General features: G+C 37.0%; 1 protein-coding gene across 3 annotated transcripts in view; it reads right to left on the bottom strand.

Annotated features, from left to right (window-relative positions):
• Positions 1 to 12406: 12406 nt before the first annotated feature.
• Positions 12407 to 24759, bottom strand: part of KSR2 (kinase suppressor of ras 2) — a 202246-nt gene continuing 189893 nt past the window's right edge. For 2 of the 3 annotated variants that reach the window (XM_072415949.1, XM_072415948.1), the window contains 4 exons: positions 20091 to 20222; positions 18951 to 19080; positions 16513 to 16646; positions 12407 to 15484 (listed from right to left, as the gene is read on the bottom strand). In XM_072415949.1, coding sequence (XP_072272050.1) covers positions 15478 to 15484; positions 16513 to 16646; positions 18951 to 19080; positions 20091 to 20222 — 403 coding nt within the window. In that variant the 3' untranslated portion in view covers positions 12407 to 15477. Of the gene's footprint in view, positions 15485 to 16508; positions 16647 to 18950; positions 19081 to 20090; positions 20223 to 24759 lie in introns of those variants that run through there. The other variant, XM_072415950.1, reaches the window with a different exon arrangement.

Consider the following 24759-nt stretch of genomic DNA (forward strand, 5'->3'; position numbering starts at 1 on the left):
TATTGGACCACGTTTCAAGATTCTGCAGACTACCTGAATGCGCTCCCCTGTCCTGTCCTGTCCCCTCCCTTAAATTCCCCTTCCTTACCCATACTAGTATGTTAGTCTCCCATAATATCCATACATATTTAAACATGAAAGTTGAGTCTAAAAGGATTGCTATTATGGTCTGTTATTCAAAATGATTGTCTTTTGTTACTTCTTAGGCCGTTACGACGCACAAGGAACCTATGTGACCTGATTAATGTAAACATGTTGTATTGAATATTGAGATACTGTATTTCATCCTGATGTAACTATTGTATTGCTGACAAATTGATGGACATTCATATCTATTTGTATTGATTGTATGTTTTTTCTGTTGTTTTCCCTTGTACTTTCCTAATAAAAGCCTCAATTAAAAAAAATTATATACAGCAATTGGTTTACAATCTTTAATAAATGGGTATTTTACCCAAAAATACCTGGGCAATGTTTTCATCCATCTGTATTGTAATGGACCACTATATTTGGACAATATCCCAGTAATTTGTCATAAGTGGAGAAATGCAGCTATTTTTCACACTTGTGACACCTGCTCTGCTTCAAACTGATTCTGTACATACAGTACATGTGCATTCTGTACTCCACTGGGACATTTCTGTGTACATTCCCTATTTTCTTTGTAGGACCATGACTGCACAGATGTTTTTATTTATGCTTGTGTGTGCTCAGCTATGTACTTTTTATTTCTGTAACCAGAGTACTAATGAATTGACACTAATTTTACCAGGAATTTAAACCAACAAAAAGAAGTTCTTGTCCTTTGTGTATACCCTTGACTAGTATAATCCACGCACTGTGGGCATTAAATGACCTCATTTTTTTCTGGTGTCTTGTGAAGCCTGTTTGTCTTCCATGTCACCTTCCACTACAAAGGCTTTCTAATAATCTTTGTGATTAGTGTGGTTTTTTATTCTTTTTAAATTTGAACACAGTCATAGAAACCATTCAAAAGCACCTAATGTTGGAAAAAGAGGATGGCAGATGGATAATTTTACAAGTCCCTGTGGACAACAGTAAAGAATTTGCTGAAATCTCTACTCACTAAAGTCATTTGTACGCATAACATGTTCATTTCAAGTACTCTACTATCAAGTAAGTTAGCCTGTTCAATCCATAAAACCCATAAAGAATGAAAATACCAATCAACCTTGTTAATGAAAAGGTAATTTGAAGTATATATCTTGTGTGTCCTAATAATATATCTAGTATATCCTATTAATCTTGATCTTTCTGATTTAAGTGTAAAATATTAAAGAATATGAATAAAGTATATATCTTGTGTGTCCTAATAATATATCTAGTATATCCTATTAATCTTGATCTTTCTGATTTAAGTGTAAAATATTAAAGAATATGAATAACTAAGTATTAATATACATGTTTTATTTTTTTTACATAAGTGCCTACATCTAGGAGGTAAATAAAAGATTTGTTTCGAAAATACCTTCATGATGGAAACTGTAACTACAAAAAAGGCAAGCGGAACATAAGGTACAAGCCATTAGTACTACTTGTAGGCTACTTTCCTAGTTACAGATTTACAATGCCCTGTTTTATTATGTGTCTTTGTGTAGGTGACCACCTTGGGGGCTAATCTTTAATTCTGTATGGTAAAACTATATTTATAGGGTGTCCACAATCACAATCAACATCAAATACATTACAAGAGATTCCCAGATGAGTTTGAGTTTTCTAAAAAGAGAGCATAACAGTCATTACCTCATTTCTGTACACTATTTTTAACTGAATACATTTCTAAACAGATCTTTTTAGCTTTCTTTTTCTGTCCAATGATCTTTATACCAGGATCATTAGCTGCTATCCAGTATGTGTTCAACTTGAAGTAGTATTTTTGCTTTGTTTTTCTATTTTTTCTGCAACTTGCACTAAACATTCCCCCTTCCCACACATTTATCCACACTTTTCTGAACTTCTGTTCACTGAACAAATCAAATATTACACATTGTTTGAAAAAGGACTACAGTTCCCATGATTCCTTGTGTGCTGCCTATAATCAGCATGCATACTCTGAGAACAGCACTGGAGGAGCCAAGTGCTCCATAAATACCAGGGAAATTTTGTAAATCAGTGGGCCAAACCTGAGGGACATGGAGCAGGGTTACCCACAGCACTAAAACATTTGTAAAAGTAGCAGCGTGCTTTGAAATAGTAGCAATGGTTGTGGCAAACCACAGCAAATTGAAAAAAGTATTAATTTTGCATAAACTGTCACACAGATACATTGGGGGCACACAGATGTAAATGAAGGAAGAAATACCCAGTGTGAGGACACAGTCTACCTGTGTCAGTGGTGCCACTAGAAGAAAAAGCTCAGGGAAGAAACTTTGTTGGATGCATGGAACTAAGGGGTCCTGGGTGGCTTTAGGGGAAGGAGCTAAATGGATTTGAGGAAAGTAGGGTGGCTCTGGATCTACTTTGGGCTCTAAGAAGGAGGTCTAGAGCTGAGCTGTCCCTGTACCGTCCTTATACTAGAAAATCAGATGATGTCTTTCCAGAAATGAAGGAGGCTGCAGGGGAGACCCAGCTAAGTAGAATAGTGACTGTAGAGTTAAAAGTAAAATAAATTAAACATTTAATGGCTCATTAGGCTGTGCACAAAATGGGTTCAGGAAACAAAAATGCAAGCCTGCTGCTACATCTACTTTTTTCTCATGAGGGGTTTAATAACACTTTATATCAGATAAAGGTCTTTACATGGGGGATAGTTATGTGAAAGAAAGCACCCTGAGGTTTGTTTTAGACAACTTTCAACCAGTCTTTGATCATCCAAAATATAACAGATCAAGAAAGCCTACTACTGGCTGCCTTGCTTTACAATTGTGGTTTTTAGATTACTAGTATCCCTGGTATAATAAGCTTGGCTTGTACAACCTTTTCTCCCAGCAGTCTATCTTTGATGTAAACTATTGCTTTTACTTAGAAGCCTGGACAGTTCATTCTTATCAGAGTAATCAATGTAAGCTCCAGCATTCCCCTTTTATTAGTTCCGGTTATTTTATTCTTAACTTATTTCAGTTGCTAGGAAACCATTTTTTGCTTTGTGAACCCTTAAGCATTTAACTTATGTAGACCACTGTTCCATAAGGATAATCTAAAGACCTTATAAACCATGAAAAAAAAACCTTATGGCCACTTACATGAATGATTTATCTGGGATTGTGCTGCCCTCTGCTCCAGTGCAGCAACACCATCAAACTTTTATAGTGAAGAAGGGTAAAACATTTTATGTAGGAATTGCTGGTGTGTCGTTTAGGTCGATTCCTTTCTCTATCTGCTCTAATGACAAAGGTTAAACGCTGCTTTTATCAGTCCATGTACCAATTGGGGATAAATTTTCCAACCAGGATGCAGACAGTGATTTAACCTAATAAAGGTTCTGACCTTTTCTAAACGAATAAAAAAATTTCGTTAAATAAAAACAACTGAGGTGATTTAAGCTACTTTAGCTCTCTCAGACTAGTTTTATTAACGGTTCACCTATTTATGTATACCAATAAATGCAAGATCTGTTTTAACGTTTGGGCCCTCCTAATGATATTTACCTTACCAGCCCCCCATCTTCTGCCCGCTGTGGTCAGATGAAAAATAACATTACATTACATTACATTCGTCAGGAATGGAGCCTAAATTTCAGGAGAAAATTCTTATAAACCACAGTCATGCTCTATATTCTCCTGGAATCTTCCCAGAAAATGGTGACCTCATAGCCAGCAACAGACAAGGCAAGAGTAAGGTTACAATAAAACCAAACCCTTTTTTTTAGCTTACATGAACTTATTGCAAATACTTTCAGCAGGCAATTTAACTGAGGGCATAATATTATAGGCAGAAGTTATAGTATTAGACAGAGGTGAGATATTATACCATTATTAAATTCATTCAGATAACCACAAGTGTTCACAAGTGTATATGTTCTGTTATATGTTCAATTGTTAAGTATTTATCCTTTATGGTAATTCTTAAGGTATCTCATTGCATTGGCAAAAATGCATATGCTAGGTTGATCTAAACATAAGATAAGTATATTATAAACATTGCTTATATATTGTAAATAAAGAGGCCAATATGGAAGGGGAACCACAGCAAAACCAGGAAAGAATGGAGATTGATTCCAGTCGCATAAAAAAAAATGTTTGGGTCTTCCAAAGATGTCTACATCAGATGGTTTTTATTGGTGGTAATGTCCACTATAAAATAAGCAAGAATATTTAAAGTAATGAGAGAAAAGCAGAGTGTACTACACTACCACTAACATGTGGAATGTGATAGCAAAATTTGTTTATTCCATATAAGCAGACTCCATGGTGGTGTGTAGCTTCCACATCTCTGTAAATGTATGCAGTTAAATTATATGTAACGTATTTATGTATACAGATTCACCGTGTCTGCCTGGGCAGCCAATTACTACTTCTGCCTCACACAGAGCTCCAGCTAAGCAACAAATAACATCCACTGAGACCCAGATAGAGCATCCAGTGAAGACCAGGTTAGAAGGTTCAACCTTCTAAATGGATATTTTTGGAAAAGATGCAGCAGCCTGGAACAGTGGACCTAAAGTCAATTATGGTGATCCAATGTGTGGTGTAGCTTCAACTTAGCTGACAAGAATTAAACTTGACTTATTCTTCCCCTACTGTAGTCCATCTTTATCAAGGTTGGACATGCTGTGCTTCGGAGATGCCATTCTGAACAGCACTGGTGGTTATTTGAGAAATTGTTTTGTCAGTGTACAGACTTTATCAGAATTACATTATTCACAGTGAGGTTCAATTATAAAGCAGTGCATTAGGTATTCACTGAAACATTCCCTGGTGAAGAGTCAATTACTGTGATTGAAACACATAGACTTGGAAATTTTCCCAAGTGAATTCCAGATTTACTGTTTTATAAACAGACATCTATGTATTCTAGTGATAGCATTAAAGAAACCATCTGATACATTGGCCCTCATTTATTAAAGTTCCCCAAGACTGGAGAGAATACACTTCTATCAGTGAAGTTGGGTAATCCAACAAACCTGGAATAGATCTTAAAACATTTGCTGACAAATAGCTTGACTTTAGGAAATCCATTCCAGGTTTGCTCAATTACTCGGCTTCACTGTTGAAAGTGTATTTTTTCCAGCATTGGAGAACTTTAATAAATCAGGGCCATTGAGATAAAGGAAGCATGTGCCTTTACTGTTCCTTCCATTTGACAATTCTAGTAGTTTTGACTTGCCCTTCCCAAAATACAAAACAGAATTTCCTTTTGCATTTTGATTGGGGTGAACACTTTATTCCTTAAGCAAACTTTTCAAAGTGAACTGTCCTTTTTTAATTAACCTTAATTAAGTAATTGTATAAATGTATGCCTGAAGAAGGCTTTTCCATCGTGAAATTATTTTCCAAAATATACCAACCATTTATTGTCTCTAATTGCTCTTTTAACCTGCTTTTATCTTTACAGGTATTGTACTGTATCTGTAGAAGCACTATAACACAGAGGTGAGCCAAGCAGTGTAAGTTTTGGGAGACATTCCAATCAATCAAGCAGCAGGAAGTTCTTTTGGAACCTGTAATTCCATTTCCAAAAAAGCAAGGCATCCGAATGTTGCTGTTTTTTGTGATTCTATTTGTAGAACTACTGCTGAGTATATTCAGCTCTGCTTTACGATTAACTGCATACAGTACAAAGCACTAAAAACTGCAATGTATAAATGCTTTGACCAGCATCCTATAGTGCAACAAATTCTTATAATTGTTTTATTGCTTTGGAAACACATAGTTCTCAGGAAACATCAATATCCATAACAATGTATATCTTGGCTTACGGTAGTTTATAAAATGTGACCTAGTATGTTTATGTTAAACAGAGCCTTTCTCAAACTTTTAACATCGGGGTCTTAAGGACCCTCTGCTATAGTTACTATATCTGCAGCTCACAGTACATTAATATGGTGGTCGGTAGGAAGAATGACTTTTACATTTCTGACCAGTAGAAAAAATGTCACCCTTACAGCCAAAAAAATCATTTGTGTCAGCTACACTGACCTGAGAGGCACAAATTGCTCATTGCTTAAGGAACCCCCAGGAGGAAGCCTAGGGTCCCATGAAACTTTGGTTAAGAAAATGGTTTAAGCAAATACAACAGCTCACTTGCCTGGTGCATTGACTGATTTTTACAACACTTCAAAATATTATATTGTGGACAGAGTGGTGAGGGTTCAAGAACTTCTTTAGGGTTTTTACTATTGTCTATATTAGCAGTCGGAAGATTTATACTCTAAATAGGACACAGGAAACCGAACAGGGGTTATAAGTCTACTCTTTTCAAAACTTTAAAACAAATATACTTTAATGAATGTATTTCTAAATTCAGTAATAAGTGTGTACTTTATTTTGTATTATAGATTGCTCATTTCTATACAGAAAGAATTAAATTACTGAATTCATATTAGTGGTGAAAGCTGTTCCCAATTAATAGAGGACCTTGGAGCAGCAATCCAGCTGGTGGCATGGACACTTTACACATAATTACTGACAAATCATTAGTTAGCAGTGCCCACAATTTAGCTGAGATATCACATGTTAACAATACATACAGGTGTATTGACTACCCCATACCTATAGGGGTATGTTTATAAAACATTAGACCTGCCATTCACTGATATATTCCCTGGGGAAAATTCTTCTAGGTCCATGTGTTTCTGCTTCTTCACCAGGCAATGTTTAAGTGAATGTCAGATTCACTGCTTTATAAATAGATCCCAGAGTATTTTGACAACTATTCAGAACACTGTGCTTATTCTGCTGCCAAAACTAGACACCTAAAGTACATATGTATACCCATTTTATGAAATAAGTAATAACAAACAGTTATGGAGATCATAGAATAAAAAAAGCTGCAGATGGCCCAAGTTATGATGCAATCCCTTTCAAATTCTTTATTGGCATAAGTAATAGAAGACAGCGGCACTTTTACGAAACACTGCATGAGAAAACACAGGTGGGTAGGAAGGAAAAAAAACACATTTCAAGATCAATGCACTGTCTTAGCACAAGGCAGCTCCATCACTCTTCAGATTTGCTCTGAGCTGTCGCCATGCCCTTAAATTTAGCTCCCATCTAAACAGCGTTTTCTGCAGTTTGACATTCAGCTTAAAATTATAAATACTTTTTGAAAGTGTAGAAAATGTTAGAAATGTTTTCTGTACAAAATTTACAGCATAAGACCCCTTCTATCTAATCCTGCCCTCCCCCAATTTTGATTCATTATCACAGTCTATAGCATTGTTCTTTCATGACTGCACAGCTAGTGATATCCATCTTTCTCCACAATATAGGAAAGTAAATATTCTATCATCTAAACAATCACATACAAATCCATTCTGTCACATAGTAAAGCCAAAACTGAACGTTTTATTAGAAAACTTGGCAGCCATTTATAATGTTCAGCTAGAATTGCCTCAGCCTCTTGTCATGCCACTGGTTCTCAGTCATCTGAGGCTGATTGGTTTACTGTACAAAATGGCTGTCTGTACCGTAACAAAGTAAATGGTAGACTTTTAAGATGTGTGTACAATTTTTCAGCAGAAACATTTTCAGATAAAATAAAAAAGATTAGCTTAATTTGAACAAATACATAAAAAGCTGCGTGTTTGGCGAGTGTATGGATGTCAGAGAATTCTTCACTCTTCTTAGCTGGAGGAACAAATTAAGTTACTGAACTGATACCCAGCTGAGATAATGCATGTGAAAATAACCGAAATTCTAATACAAGGCAAAAGAAAATGCTGCATGTTTAAGATAAAAATCTGTTTCAGCAGTATGGAAATGTGCTTTAGGAATGTTATGTTCCAAGAGGTGTTCTCTAGACTCCTGTAAAGCCTGCTTGTTTCTGACTGCAGCATGGTGGGTCATGGAAGTCCCCTACATCTTTTAGGTACATTTAGAGAATAAATGTACCTTAAAGACCAATGTAAAGGTAAAACTCAAAATCCACCAGGCAAATTATATGGCCAGTGCTGACATCTCCCCATATATATTATTTGAATGTAATGATAATAGTGTACTACTTTATGGGTCACTGAACTGGAACAGGAGTGTGAGCAAAGCAGCTCACATTTCTAAATCTCACATCATATTGTTTTACTTATATTATTTTATTATTTAAATATTACATCTCCCTCAGTTCTGGCTTGCATTATACTGCATACATGCTGTTGCTTACATGCTAAGGCATGTGTATGAATGTTGTGTATGCATGTTGTGCTGCATTAACAGTTGCTTTGAATGTCCCCCTAATTGAGTCTCGTTTAATAAAGCTATTCAAGACTGGAAAAGATAGATCATCATAGGAGAACCTGTGTCACCCACCAAACCTGAAATGGATTTGGTTCAAGATTAAAAAAAAAATTGCTATTTAATAGCAAATGATTTTAAAGAAATCTATTCCAGGTTTATTGGATCACCCAGCTTCTCCCATAATAGTCTATCTTCTCCAGTCATGGAGAGCTTTAATAAAAAAGGATCCAAAGTAACACAATACCCCTGCCTCACCTTTTCATGTGGTGCAATAGAATAAAATGAGACAGGTTTTGGCCTTTCTGAACATTGGCAGCACTTTAAAGCCCACTAAAGTTAATGGACAGCATACTGCAAAGTATGAAAATGTGAATAAAAATGTGAACAGGCCCTTAAGGAGAACCTTCTTACCTACATGTAACCCTTTAATATGGTAACATAGGGTTATGGTCCCACAGCACTTGATTTTAACTAATTTGGGAGCAGAAGTTATGTTGATACAATAAAACCACTGCATCTATGGGCAGTGTGTTTATGCGCAAATTGCAGCATGTAAAAATGTTTATATCATTCTTTAATTTAGCAACTTCACTGTAGGAAATAGGGGGTTCCAAATTCCCCTTTTGCAATAAAACCACTGAATAAAATAAAATTTGTAAACAAAAAAAATTATAAAGTTACTTTTCACCTTTTCACATTTTCACCTGGCCAAACCAATGCTAATCCTTTGCTCATTATGACAAAGTGTAGAATGTCTGATTAAATAGTATTTGAGCTGGAAATGTCTTCATCTATCATGAACTAAAGAAGGTTTGAGCCTAAAAGTTGTCTGTTAGTTAAAAAGCCAGAGGCCATTGATATATTTAGTTGGAAAGCAGTCTGCTATGCAAGTGAAAAAAAATCTATTCTCTGTGTAGGTGTTTAATTGTAAGAAGTAAAATAAGTCCTGGAATCTCTATTCAGAAAAGTATGCTAGAAAAAAAAGGCAGTCAGAGTGAATACATTGTAGTCATTATGTAATGCTCAGCAATCACTGAGATAAACTAATGAATCTTCTGTTGTAGTAAGAAAAGATCCACATGAGTATTGGTGAGGGGGATTTAGAAATAAGAACGCTTAGCCTGCTAGATGACTATTCTTAAAACACTTAAAAGACTTGACTTTTTATCTGTATGTTTTTACAGAATAATATAATGTATTACTATAATTAAAATCCCAAAGAGATCATAAAAGCATCAACTGTTTAATACATAGATGCCCTGGTATTTAGCATTTGGGAGACATTTGGACTCTTGGATCTCAGGTAGACTACTTTGTAACTATTTAGTGTGCTCCCAGAGGTTTCTACTGCAATTTATCTCCTTAATGTTAAAAAAAACAAAATCTTTTCTACTGCAATAAAATGGAATAAATCAATGTGGTAATATAACAAGTTCGTAAACTATGTATTTGTTAAACAGTTTTATGACATAATTGTCCCAGCGACACCGTACAATGCTCCCATGAATTTATTAAATCTCTTCAATATTAGAAAAGAAATACTATCATGGGAGAACCTGTGTGATCCAGCTAATCTTTGCCAAATAATAGGAAACTTTTTTCCAGAAAATAATTCTAGGTTTGCTAGATCACCCAGGTACTGCCATAATAGTCGATTTTATCCCGACTTGAAGAGCATTAATAAACCAGGCCCTGAGAGCGAAACTGAAAAGGGTTAGGTCAATGGAGTTGAAGAGAATTGTTAATCCAATAGGCTGAGTATAGGAGCACATGAAATACCAATGGAAATAAATATTATTTTAAAAACAGCATAGTATAAGGTGATAAAGTCCTTAAACTGTGTATACAACCATCCAAAAGGGACAATCATTTATATATTTCTATTGAATGCTGATTACTCAAATCATATCTTAGGAGGTGACTTGAAAGTTTAACCTCAATAAGGCTCATATTAGTAGTGAGTTTACATTGTCCATCAAGTTCAACCACTAGGGAAGTAAACATATCCTAGATATAAAACGTCATGGTCCAGAGGAAGGCAAAAAAAACCTCCATACAATTTGCTTCAACAGGGGTAAAAAATTCCTTCCGGATTCCATGAGGCAATCGGATGTTCCCTGGATCAATGGTCTCTGTTATCTTTACTTTGAAGCCTTAATACCCAGTTATATTGCTGTGCTTCTGGAAAAGCATCCATTTTTTTCTTAAGGCAAGATTATGTCCCCATCTCTGCAGTCTATTCTTTTTTTATAACAAGCAAGTACTTTACTAGCCTTTGATATTGCTGCTTGGCATTGCATGCTAAGCAGCCAATAAACCTATTGACCCTAACTTGCATATTAACCTTCTGTTGGGTAAAAATATTTTAGTAAATTCCAAGTACACTATATCAACTGCTATTCCACTGTCTACCTGTTTACATACCTCCTCATACAAAAGAGAATAAATTTGTTTGACAACTTTGGTCTTTCATAAAACCATGCTCACTATTGCTTATATTATTTTCTAGCAGAAACTTCTCTCTGTGGTTCTTTATCAAACTCTCTAGGACCTTTCCAACTATGGACATTAAACTAACTGGTCTGTAGTTACGTGGTAATGACTTTGATCCCTTTTTAAAGATAGGAACCACATTGGCCTTACGCCAATCCATCGGTCCCATGCCAGTGATTAAGTAGTCTGTAACAATTAGAAAAAAAGGCTTTGAAATAACTGAGCTCAGCTCTTTGAGGAAACTCATGTGTAATCCATCAGGTCCTGGTGCTTTGTCAATTACGAAAGAGAGTATAACCAGGAATATTGACAACCCAGGCATGTGAAGAACAAAACCAGGATTCAGCAATACGAACAAAGTCATAATGCTCTTCATTCATTAGGGCTTCCAACTACCCTATTTTGTTTGCCAGACTTCTAGCATTGGTGTACAGGCTGTTCAAATCAGAGTTCGCCAACCGGTGGTCCGAGACCACTGGTGGTTCGCAAGAAAATTTTGGTGGTCCGCGTCTCTGGCCGTTGCCCCCCCCCCCGAGCCGGGTCAGGAAGAGGACCCCGCTGGTGGGGCGCACTGGCCAGAACCACTGACCATGCCCCCCGTACAAATCCCAGGCTCAGGGAAGTGGCCGGCTGTGTCTCTAGAGTGGGTGGGGTTATGTCATGATGACAAGACTATGGGGGAGGTTTCTCCCTCTTTGATTGACACCCGGCTCCCCAATCCACCCTCCACCAGTGACCGACCCTTGTGTGACCTTTCTGCCACCTTATTTAACTGTCCTACCCCCCTCTGTTCTAATTTAAATATCCCTCCACCATTCCTCTAAATCTTTCCCGTAGCACAGCAGGCCCCCTTCCATTTAGGTGCAAACCATCTCTAGCATATAGGTTGTAGCCCAATGAAAAGTCAGCCCAGTGCTCTAAGAACCCAAACCCTTCCTTATTACACCAGGACTTAAGCCATGCATTTAGCTGTCTAAGCTCCCTCTGTCTTTTATGTGTTGCTCATGACACAGGCAGTGTTTCAGAGAAAATACTCTTGGAGGTCCTTTTCTTCAACTTGAAACCTTGTTCTTTAACTTCCCTAGAGGTAACCCCGGGGTAGAAAAAAGTTGCTAAAAGTGGTAACTCGGAGTCACACTAAGGGTATGTAATCCTATGGGAAGGTTAGTAAATAGAGTGCTTACCTGATCCGCCGACGTCCCGCGCCATCCATCGCTGGGATCCCTGTCTTCTTCCTTCTTCCTCCGGCCGGCTTGTGCACATGATGACTCACCGGGGAGTTCCCGGTGAGGTCGGTGCATGTGTAAGTTGCCCGCGGGGCAGGGCGGGAAATTAAAAATCCATTTGTATTGCATTCAATACAAAATAACTGTATTGAATGCAATACATTGGATTTTTATCTGTAAAAGCAGTACATTGTTTTCAAGAACATTTATTTTACAGTATATAAATTAGTATGAGTATAATGTAATATTTTTTTCAGTTCATACATGATTTTGTGTTTCAAACTTTATTATACTCATACTATTACATTATACTGTAAAATAAATTTTCATGAAAAACAATGTACCGCTTTAGACATATAAAACCAGAAAGAAATGAACCGCTAGGGAGGTTAAACTGATTTTTAAGGATCCTCCATCTTCCATGGTCATTGATTCCAACATGGACCCTGTCATTGGTTCCAACATGGACCAAGACAGCTGGGTCATGCCCAGCCCCTCCCAATAATTTGTCCACTCGGTTCACCACATGCTGAACCCTGGCACCCGGTAGACAGCAAACCATTCGGTTGAAGGGATCCAGGCGACAAACTATTCTATTAGTCCTCCTGATCATAGAATCCCCTATGACAACCAATTGTCTACACTTTCCTGCATTGCCTTCCCCACCCCTACTAGATGGGCTGCTCTCCCAGGTGTTAGAGGTAGCAGTAACATCTAGAGTTGCCACCACTGTACCACCTGCACATCTTCACATAGCTTTGCAAATGTGTTAGGGTGCTCGAACACAGGGCTGGCCTTCATTTTCTGGGTGCCCCTACCACTCCCTCTAACTACTGTAACCCAGCTCTCTAAATGTTCATCCTGATTAACCTCTCCACTCTCCACATCTAGGCCAATAACTACCTGCTCAGTGAACAGGAGACCCCTCTCAAGGTGATCCAGTGATTTCAGTGTTGCAATGCGCTTCTCCAGAACTCTAATGTGAGATTCCAGAAGGGCGACTTGTTCACATCTGTCACAGCGGTATTCACCTAGAAGCTGTAGCTCCATATCTGCATACATATGGCAGACTGTGCACTGGACTGATACCTTCCCCCTTGCTACCACTCATTTCCCAGTTACAATGTTTATCGTTTTCAAGGAGTTATAAAAGTTTACTTACAGTTTGTAGTTACTTTAAGGATTCAACTCCTTTTGTTTTCAAACTCCTGTGTTTTTTAACTCCACTTATTCCCAGCCACTTGTTTCACCAGCCAAGAGTGAGCAAGCTCAAGGTGAGTTTGCCCAGAACTTAAATTACCTGTGAAACCTTGACCACTCCCCCTTAGAAGTCAGCAAGGAAAAAGGAGAAAAAAGCTATTTAAAAAAAAATGACAGTCAAACACAACCCAACAGCCAAACAGATACAACTCCCAAAAACACAATATCAGAAAACAATATCAGAAAAATATCTGAAAACCCAACTGCAGTTACTGCTTTCTCACTCCACCAAACTGTTTTCTCAGGTGAAAAGCTACATATAACAAATCATCTACGGGGAATAGGGATGTCCAGTGGAGGATGTAGCTAACACTGGGCCCCTGTGCAGAACTGGCTTGGGCCCCGCCACTGAACTGACTTTGGGGTGCCCATGGGCTGAAGAGAGTCTGGGGCCCTCCTCCAGCCACACACTTTGCCCTTCTCTATGACTGGCCCTGGGGAAGGCAAGATGCCAACTAAGAAGGGCTGAGGAACACTTGTTCCTGCCACAGGTCTAAACCTAGCCTAATTTTTAATCTTAGTAATATTAATATTTATTTAATAATTTATTATTTAATCTTAAACTGTTTAAAAGAATATATGTATAGCAAAATCTGAATGGTGCATACCAATTCCTACAGAAATTTTCAAGAGAAATCAATGTAAAAATTTTATGTAAAAATTTTTTTATGTAAATTTTATATTTATGATTGTCCATGCAGCATAATAAAACAAAAAGCCTTGCAAATTTTAATAAATTGCATTTCTCACTGCTCAGTATCGTTCAATAAATGTATGCATTTCAATTTCAAAACTGCACACAGGTGCAGACCTAAACTGGGGGTGTTCTCCACTTAAAGTCAACATTTTGCTGTGTAGGTAAAGCATGGCACTCTTAAAAACAAAACCAAGTTTTTTTTACAACATACTCCCACATATTTATTTGGGTGCTGGCTCTGAACAGCAATCAGAACCCTTCTTGTAGCAGGTTCTTATTTATAGAAAAATCAATGATATCAAAAGGTGCATACTAGCCCAAAAGTTTGTAGGATTGGACTATAACAGCTATGTGAATTTTACCAGCACTCCATATAACATATGGAAAATGAAGCTTGAGTGGGGAACCCATGCCAAAACCCAATACATTTTGATTTATATATACATACAGTGTGTTGGTATTATGTGTGTGTGCATATGCAAACATACACACACTAGCACCTTGGCTCATGATGAAGATCAAAGAGAGTGTTAATAAAGTAAAGCAGTATAGCTAGTCAATTGCTTTGTTGTACCAGAGTGCATCAAAATCACATACTTATATTTGGATATATTTAACTAATTCAAAGAGTTTTTCTTCTGTAGTGGTTGGTTTCAGCAAGTGTTCAAGTATGAAGAGTTATGCTCTGTGTACATGTTCTTTGTACTGCATAAGATAAGCAGCATGCTGCCAGTAACTTAACCTAAAAACACAAATAGACACAGGTAAAATACAATAATTCAAGACATTTTGCAATCATTCCAATCACCAATGTACAACCTTCATTCAGTCAAATGCCTAAAACTGTACATAGTCTTCACATTTCCTACTCAGGTTCGGTCATGAAAAATCATTTTAAAAAAATAAAATTGGTGTTTTGGAATTCTTAACATTTATCCCTTTAGATAGTGAAGGGCATATGCAAGGAATAATCCTTCTCGACAATGAGATTTTTATTTCTCCTGCGAGGACTGCAAGGCTATGATGTCACAGCATCCTGTTTTTAGCCTATCGAGGTGCATAAACAGGGTCAGTTTTAGAGGTATGTGCATAACTGGCCCTTTACATATCAATACAGCGCATATAGTGACCATCAAGAATGTCAATTGCGCCAGCCAAATCATACATTTTCTACCCTCCTTCTAGCGCTCCAGTCTCTAAGGAGAGTTGAACTTCTCTTTGTAGCACTTCCATCCACTGGTGGGCTAAGGCGGATGAGGCAGCACTGGGTTCGTTCTCGCTTTAGAGTGCAAGACTTCCACCTGCTCTCAATCTTCACTGCCTTTCCTACAATTTCTTCCACCGTCAGATTTCCCATAGTTTGAGGGGAAGAACAGTAGTGTTCAGGACAGGGAGAAGGCAGATGTAGAAGAGGGGATACCGAGATGTAATGTACCATGCTCGATATCTGTCACAGCCTGGAAAAAAAAGTCTAGTTATAAAACAGAATATACATAAGAGGGTAATAAATATTATTGAAGTTGCTTGATACAGACAGTGAAGCAGGAGGAGGAGAGGACCCTGTACAGAAGAGCTGACAATCTATGGGGTAGGGGAAGCAGCACACAAAAGTAGAGGGGAATAGATGATGCAATATATAACAAAAGCACCCATATGTAAGGTTCATGCATAGAAGTTATTAATGAAACCATGACACAAATGCATTCTCCATTCTAGGTTTCAGTATCCATGCACATATATCTATATTCAAAATCAGGAGTCCTATATACAGACCAACAACTGGGATACAAGAACTAAAAATTTTTAGACAGTTTGGTCAGTTTTAGAAAAAAAAAAACAATGTTGCACTGAACTTCCATTGGGAGAATGACCAACACTGCAAAATCAATGGATTTAATATGTGCAAAAATGACATTTACATTTTGTGGAATACACAAAAATACTTAGTTGTGGGGTAACAATACTGCATAGTATAAAGGTTTGTTGAAAGGATGTTTTGTATATATGGTCAAACTCTTTAAAAATTGATGTAGATCTTAGAAGCCTTTTGCCACACAGCATGGTATGACATTAGGGCTCTGGGAGGTTCGTAGCATTCCTTCTCTACTAAATAATCACATCCTTTCTCCCCCTTTACCTATTTGCATCTCTTCTTTCTTCTCTACCACTCTACACTTTTACCTGTTCAGTCTCATTTCATCTCCTTTCATCAAACTGATGTAAAGAATGTGTGGTTACACAATGAATACCCAAAAATGTCCAATGAAATGTAAACATTTTTGCTTGCAAGATATTAGATTAATCTAATAGGTTAAATAAGAAAAGTTTTGCCTCTTTGCAAAGGTATATTTAACTTTGCTAATCATCCAGAATACATTTCTTTAGTAAATTAAGTACAAATGATCTTTATGTAGCTCCTGTTATCATATACATATAATATCAAACTAAGACCTAATAACACAAATAGTTTAAGCAAGTTACTCACTCAGCTGATTTCCAAAAGTGACCTGGATGAGAGAGGCGCCTGTTCCGCTTTGGCAGTTTTTCCAGCATCTCCATCAATTTGGTAAAACTTGGTCTTTCCTCTTGCTCAAAGGCCCAGCAGAAAAGAAGAATGTCCTAATAAAAAAATACACAAAAGAGTGAGAATACGCTGATTGGAAATGCTGAGCTGACCCAAAACAGAAATATTCTGATAAGTCTGCAAGACTATGCATTTTAACCAGGACATGCTGGGGATGATGTTTTTTTACATTGATCTTCACACTGTATGATTTTTCTGCACATTGTCTGTAGAACATTTTTTGGCAATGTTGTGAGATCACTAAAAGGACCATTGATGTTTACTTTTAAAATATAAAGAGAACCTGTCTATGCAGAATGAAGCAGTACGTTTACATGCACTATAGACTGGTTATACCACATGGAATGATATACATGACCATCCATGTACCACATATTTCCTTCAGCTCTGCACTAAGCAGAGTGGCAAGTGAAAGAAGGAAAGATAAGTATATGATGACAAGAGGTTGGAAAAACACCTTGCTTTCCATACAACAGTGCTGGATTACCCTAAGTCAGTTGTAGTCAAGCAGTGAATAGATGATCTGCATATCAATGTTACCAATACAAAACAATCAGAATTCACCCCACTGCAGTCACCATGACAAGGATGGTTGTCATGGGTTCTTGTGCTTTACAAAATATCTTTTTTCCTATAAAGTACCTCAGTTCATTTGTTATCGGCACTGGTGTTTTGAGTAGGAAATAACAGCTATATATTGCTTTGTTGAAAATAATTTACAGCCTCTTCAAGCTCATACTTGTACTGTATATTTAACTTTATCATGAAGCTGTTTAACATATCTGCTGGCAGAACCTCTTAACCATTCCACTTCTGAGCATAACATATACTTTCTTTCTCATTAAAAATGGACTTATTCCCTACTGGTAAGAATGTTCCAGAGAGAGCTATTAAGGCTGAATTTAGAACGACATTATGAGGAATTTTTTATTCACTTTCTCATAGGATTCTTAAACAAATCATCTGTTAGCAAATGTCTTTAGATTTTCACATTTTTAGTACTAGTAGAAAGCATACATGGATTCTCCTGGAAGCCTGATTTAGCAAATCATTTCACTGAAAAGCTACGTAAACCATTATAGGTGCTTGATCTGGTCTGTACAAGTGAAATTCATGATTTTTAATAGCCTATGATTGGATAGCTGAAGTCAGAAAATCTTCCTACCATTTACTAAGTTAAGTGAATTATCTCTAAGTGAATTGCAAATTAATAACTCAGTTTGCTAATTGAACAGCATAAACCCTTTTATTAAATCCATCCCACCAAAGAAAGATTTTTAGTAACTCACTGCGATCGCCTAACAATTCATAGAACTATCTATCAGAAGCAAAAAGTACTTTTTTTCATTGAGTTAGCCCATCAAAAACTTGCATTGCAACCATTATGTAGCTCCAGAAAAGGTAACACTGAATCCTGCATTTGTAATGAGCAGATCGGACTGACCCCATGTTCCTGCAAAATCACAAATTATACATAATATATATAACTTAAAATAAATTATAAGTAAAAATGTAACACTGTACAATAAGAGGATTATTTATATCAAGTTGACCTTTATACATATTTATCTAAAGTCTATACCTTCAATCACAAAAATCAAAGATTCTTGGTATCAACTTTTCAGTATTTTTTGTGTCCACAGACCTGAAAAGATTTCCCTGTATGTCTCCTAAAATATTGTATTGTAGTTCTTTAGTATTAGGACAGTTGTGTAGATCAGTGATTGCCAACCTTTTGGACGTCACAGACCACTAATTTCACAGACTCCAGGCGGCGCATGCGCGGGAAGCCGTGTGTCCCTCAAAGGGGAAGAAACTTCCCCCAGAGTGACGTCATTATGCCTCCCATCGCAGGTCTGAGCCTGCGATCCATATGGGGGAAATAGTTTGCGGCTCTGGCTGGTGCCCCCTCCCAGCTGGGTCCTTCTCCTGACCCCTATGGAGGGCGCACTGACCAGAGCTGCAGACCACCAAAAGTTTCTCGTGGAACACCGGTTGGGAACTGCTGGTGTAGATGGTCTAAAACATATTTTGATGCTTTGTAAATTCCAACTAGGAAAACATATATTTGTATGAAGTAATCTTTTTTTAATTTTAATACAATCATCATGTACCACAATGACTTTAATAACCAGATGAACAATGTCACCTTCTTGATGAGGCTAGATTAAATGAAAGATCTAACCTACATGTGATCATATGTGAGAAAAATCAGAGGTATACAGAAAACCTGCAGATAGCTCACCAGGGCAAAAGAGTGCTAAAATTAGATAATATTTTCAGTGGTTTGGTTCATTACTGGACTGATAACACATATCAATACAGAAACCCAGTCTCACCGATATTTCCTTTCCCATTCCGATTTGGCTAAGATTTGGCTTCATGCCTGTTCCTACTTGCCATATGATCGCTTCTGGTGGCTGACTTTTGAATGGCCATTCTCTGGCATGTAACTCGTACCAAATAGTTCTGTAAGTAAGAAAAGATCAGAGAGTTATCTTAGCTCAGGCTCATGCCATCAGCAGTATCTGTGTTCAGACTTGATTTTACACAGGCTCATGAAAATACCAAAGATTATGCCCAGGACAACTAGTCAGGGGCATATGCTAGTAATAATGGGTGATGGTTTTGGGATACCCTGATTTTATTTACTTATTCACAAGGTTTGGGGATTAATATTCTATATGTAGTCTCATGTGTTTACAACTGTAAGTAAGAAGCTTGTGTTTGCACACTTTGGGGTAAAATACTTAACCATATTTACACACATCTCTAAAGTCAAAACAAAATGAAAGTTATATACACGTCAGATAATTATAGTTACTCGACATGTGTACAGCGGCCCTCTGACATCATCCATCAATCTGCCACAGCGACGTATTTACATTCAGCCTCTCTGCAGTATGTACTTTTTTTTGCAAAGAGTGATATGAACACAACTTAAAAGGCCTCTGATCCATAATGTTTGATGCAATGAGGCTGATTACTAAAAGAATTGTGAATATTTACACAAAAAGAGAGTAAAGATCTACTTAAATTTTCCAATCATGTGGAAATAATTTTTTTTTTTTTTACTGCACATGGTTCAACAGCTGAAGTGAAAATTCAGTATTAATTTTATTTGAACACTCTTCAACCATTTAGTAATTCAGGCTCAAAGTATTTATTCTAAGAGCTATACACAACCATTTCTATCTGCTCTGCACTCATGTAATCACTGCAGAAATAGATCAAAAAGTACTTGAAACAGCCTCAAAGCTCTCTAATCCACGTTATTCCAGTCATCAAAGAAAAGTCCCTGATTCCTTCCCCATTCTCAATGCTGCTTAGAAGACGTGTTGCTTTCTATTAGGCAGCCCAGACCAAATGTAAAGTAAAGGTAATATTAGTTTGGGTTTGTGATCACAGGCCTAAATACACAGGAAAAAAAAGCAGAGGTAGGAAATGACATTTGCAAAGTTACTTGGAGTTTTACTTACCCAAGTGCAAATACATCTGAGAGCTTTGAAAATGGAAGTTTATCCTCCTCTGTGTTAGGAGACAGCTGCTGTATTATTTCTGGAGCCAAATGACAAAGCCAACCATGTGGGATCCGGAGCTTGTCTTCTCGCCTGGTCAAAAATTACAAACAATAAGATTGACTATTTTATTTCTTTTGAGTAAATAAACATTCTTTTTATGTCATTTTATTTTTACGAAAAAATATGTATTGTTCTCCATGTTGCTATTTCTTTGGAATTCACAGTCCAAATCACACAGTTTACTTAGGTACCCACTTACGTAATGTCTTCCAAAGTTATAAACATTTGTTCTTACTTTCTACTACAACACATATTAAAAAGAAAGGGGTTTTGATTGGGTGGGGTGTTAACCTATTATTCTGGGGGAGTCTACATGTCGCTCAAAATCATTTGACAACAAAATTCATAAATACATCATTGCATTTTTGGCTCCTTCTTTACTTGATGCTAGTAAAACCAGTATGTGATTTTGGACTCGTCTTTTAACTTTCTTGTCTCTTTTCTTCATCTAATCCCTCTACTCATGAACTGCACTGACATCCTCTTGTACACAGTGTTAGAATTAGGTATGCATGGCCCATCAAAGGAATTATAACAGCTCCCCACAAAATATGTAAACCAGTTACTTAGGCTATGAATATACTTCAGGGTAATATAGAAAATGAAAATATGTTACTGTATTACAAATATTTTATTAGTATGTTACCTTACATAATCCCCATTTTCAGACAACCCTTAGCACGCACTCAAGCACATATCTAGGATGTAGTAAAAGAACCAGAATAGGGCCTGATAACAGCCTCATACAGTTCCTATTCAATTGAATCCATCCCAGCCAAGGGAAATGCAGCACAAAGAGCCCAACTAGGGTGCTGTGGTGCGAGGGATACTCTCATCAGTCTGCTGTTTCTCATTTGTTTGCCCAGGGAGGCCCGTAGCAAAAGCAAGATGAGCGTACAGCCTACATGACAGGGTAGGAAAAGGAGACTGGGGGGGTTAAAAGTAGAAGGAGGGGGTCATGGAAGAGTCAGTGAGGGATTGGTTGGAAGTTAAGGGTGGAGTAACTAGGAAGGATGGGAATAAAAGGTGGTGGTCAGAAAGGATCTAGAACAGTTTTGGGGAGGAGAAGGTTCCCAATGGAACAACCATCAGATGTTAGGTCTTTTAACCTGCTATGTGAGGTTGTGCTGAGTGCAAGATCTTTGCACAATTCTTTTAGGATAGTTTCCAACAGCGATAGAATGAACTATACTGTATGCATAGTGCTATTCAGTTTTCTGGAGAGGGGAGGAGGGCAGTAGGCACCCTGCTGCAAAGTACCAATATTACATCCTTGTGGCCTGGCTAGTAAAGTGGCCAAAGATCCAGAACCTGGAAAAGGACTGGTTGAAATGGAGCAAGGAGAGGTAAGTATAATTAACAAAAACAGTGGCATGGGAGGGTTGATTATACAAAAAAGATGTTTATGGTGAGGGGAGGGTGAGTATGCAAAGGTTCTACTATGCACCAGAGATGGTTATTACTTCTGGGGTAAGTTTTTCAAATTTGGTAAACCAATGATCACCATGTTTTATCAGCATGTATGGCCAATGAAATTGTCTTGCTAATTTAGAGCTAAGGGGGCACAGGAGGGGTCTTACTTGGGGCACCTGAAGGATCAGAAAGGGCTCTTAGTGTGCAAATGGATAGCCAAGCTTGGGACCTACTAGATGATCTTGTGCGAAATTTATATATCCAATCTGATACCTCCAGAATGCAGAGATTGATCATCTAAATGGCAAGAATGATTTATTGCTTCATTAGCATAATATAAAGGACTGACTTACATTCTCTTCTAGACACACAACATATGTCATGCTTCTTCAGTTTGATTTTCTTTGGTGGCCAGATCCCAGATACTAGGGCCAATGGAATCAGCATTTAGCAATGGTCAGGTCATGATGACCTCTGTGCTCCTTTATCAAGTATTACGCAATAATGTTAGTAGATTAATGAGGCTTCCTACAACTAATAAAACATTATGCTGACATTAGGTTTAGTTGATTTATTTGCCGATAGTGACTGTAGACAACAAGTTATATCACAAATTGGTTAATTCTAAAAGCTGTAATTAGAGAGAGGCTGATTGTAGCTACACAGATTTAAAATTAGAACCAGGTAATAGAATTCTATGAATTCCAATTACAGAGTATTTAAAATGCTTTTTTCAGCAATATTACCTAAATAGTAGAGTCTGCATTAACTCGTAATCTCTATATATATTTAATAATGTGAAAAAGAGTCAAACATGACTATGATTTATTTTTTTATTTATTAAATTCTCCGGCAGTCATTAGCTTGATTAAATGATGAAGACGGCAAACTGCTCCAGCTACATAAGAACACACTTTGGCACTTTTGAATAAGTGGCTGGATTGCTTCAATAATAACTAAAGCTTAACCTTCAGCTATCCACTTCCTCTTTCTATGTTTTTTCTAAGAATTAGAGAGAACCTGACTGTATTCAACTCAACAATAAATATAAATGTTGGATCTACGCTAATTACAGTTAATATATGGTCTGTTCACAAAGTTTTTAAGACAATTAATTAATAATTATGATGGTACAAATTAACATGTTGTGCTGTCATTTGGAAATAATTGTCTTTTTACTATCATTCTGAATGCTGGGTGTGGACACACTTTTTACCCATAAAAAATAAATAAATTGTGCTAAAATTATTATATACATCCACTATAGAATACATATACATGTATATACATACATTCATATAGAATATAGCCCTCTTACAGTTTATCTGAGCCAAACCTAAGAACTCTCTATTTTGAAACCAACAACTAATAATACAATAAGCACTTAAGTCAAGAACATGTAATGTACAAAGTAACACGTAGAGGTCAGAAGTTTGTCATGTACTGAATAAGTCACGAGTTCAAAATGTAAAACACAGTATATTTCAAACAGTGGAGTACACCAGATTGATAATTGGCAATCAGCTACTCTTTCCAAGTGAATGGGAGTTCTGATCAACAATTTACATAAAAAATGGTATAGTGATGAAAAGCACTGATCACCACTATACAAAGTGTGATTCATTATAAATATGGCCAAAAGGCTTTAGATACACTCTAGCTTGAAACATGGCTGGCTGTCATTACCCTATTTAGGTGATTTTTTTTCTAAATACAAATTGCATGCAAAAAAACAAAAAAAGATATTTTTTAAACGTTGCAACACATTTTAAAGATGTTTCACACTTAGATTGAGAAAAGTGAAAATGAAAAGGGAATGAAAAGGGTATTTCTTCTTCTCTGTAAACGTAAGAACACCCTCCCCCGTTAGGATTTTCCTTTGTTTTTTTATTAGAATGATATTGTTTTTTAAAATGTTTTAGTCTGTAACTGTACCATTAACAACTTTGTCTCAGTTTTGGAAGCTGTTGGGGTCGAAATCAGTTGATTTCCTAAACTATTTGGTGTCTGTGACTATCCTGATTTATAATATTGTGATCCACGTGCGCATGAGTTGGCTCCACCATTGGCAGTTCTAACCTTCACGCCCTAAGATTATGATTTGTGCCTGTGAATCTAGAGTAAGCTAATATTTTATTTAATTTAGAAGGGAATATGGAAGCAGTTATGTAATAAAGTATGTTGGAGAGCTGAGTGAAGTGCTATAGAGTTTTGAATAGGAAATTATCAGAATTATACTGAAATATCCAATGACCTGTCATAGACACATGGTTAAATATGGGATACATTTTCTCTGCACATGTCTGGTAAAAGGCTACCAACCTCCGCAGTCTGCCTGCCCTAAGACCACAGAACAATGAAGCCGGGTGTTTAAAGATAACCTTGAAGCGTATAATTAGAAGGTTTTCTGTCATTGGAACTGATGTTTAATGCATCCCAAGCTTTTCAAACCCGACGAGGCAGCATAGAAAGCCCACAGTAGACCGTACCAGGTGTCTTCATTTCCTGACTGTGCAGCTTATCCTGACACATCATAAGAAAAATAATTGCTCAACATCATTTTTTTGCTGTGTTTTAATTGCAAGTTATGTTACAATGAAACGCTCTTCATAAAAGGAACAGAATAAAGGATCTCCCACATAATAATGCAGAAACTTTACAGCTGCTAACAGCACTTTTAACACTTGTTTACAAACTTGGTCCTATTAACTAACAATGACCCTGACAATATAAAGAGAGAGAGAGGGCATGGAAGTGATAATCAGCAGCTGGCTCTTATCAGGTTTTATGTCTGATTTGCATACGGAACTATATGGTAGCTGAATATAGTGGAATGAAAAAAGGACCTCTGTCTTCTGGTTTTCACAAAATACTGTACTTTGAAAAGAGAGAGGAGAAGGCATTGGCCCTTCTTGCTTTGCTATTTTTACTCATAGCAATTTACTTTGCCAGCAACTTTGTACATCCCCCCTGCTGTCAATGCATTGAGCTTTATTTTAGAGAGAGATTTGGGACCTCATATGAAGCAGCTTTCTGTGCTGGATGCTTCTGGTACAAAATCAAGGTCTCTGGACTAGTTTAGAAACTCTTACAGCCTGCTTATTACAAGCCTGTTGAAATACTTTTGTTATTATGTACATGAGAAATCTACTTA

This window comes from Pyxicephalus adspersus, chromosome 6, assembly GCF_032062135.1.
Source record: "Pyxicephalus adspersus chromosome 6, UCB_Pads_2.0, whole genome shotgun sequence".
In the NCBI taxonomy this organism is placed as follows: Eukaryota; Metazoa; Chordata; class Amphibia; order Anura; family Pyxicephalidae; genus Pyxicephalus; species Pyxicephalus adspersus.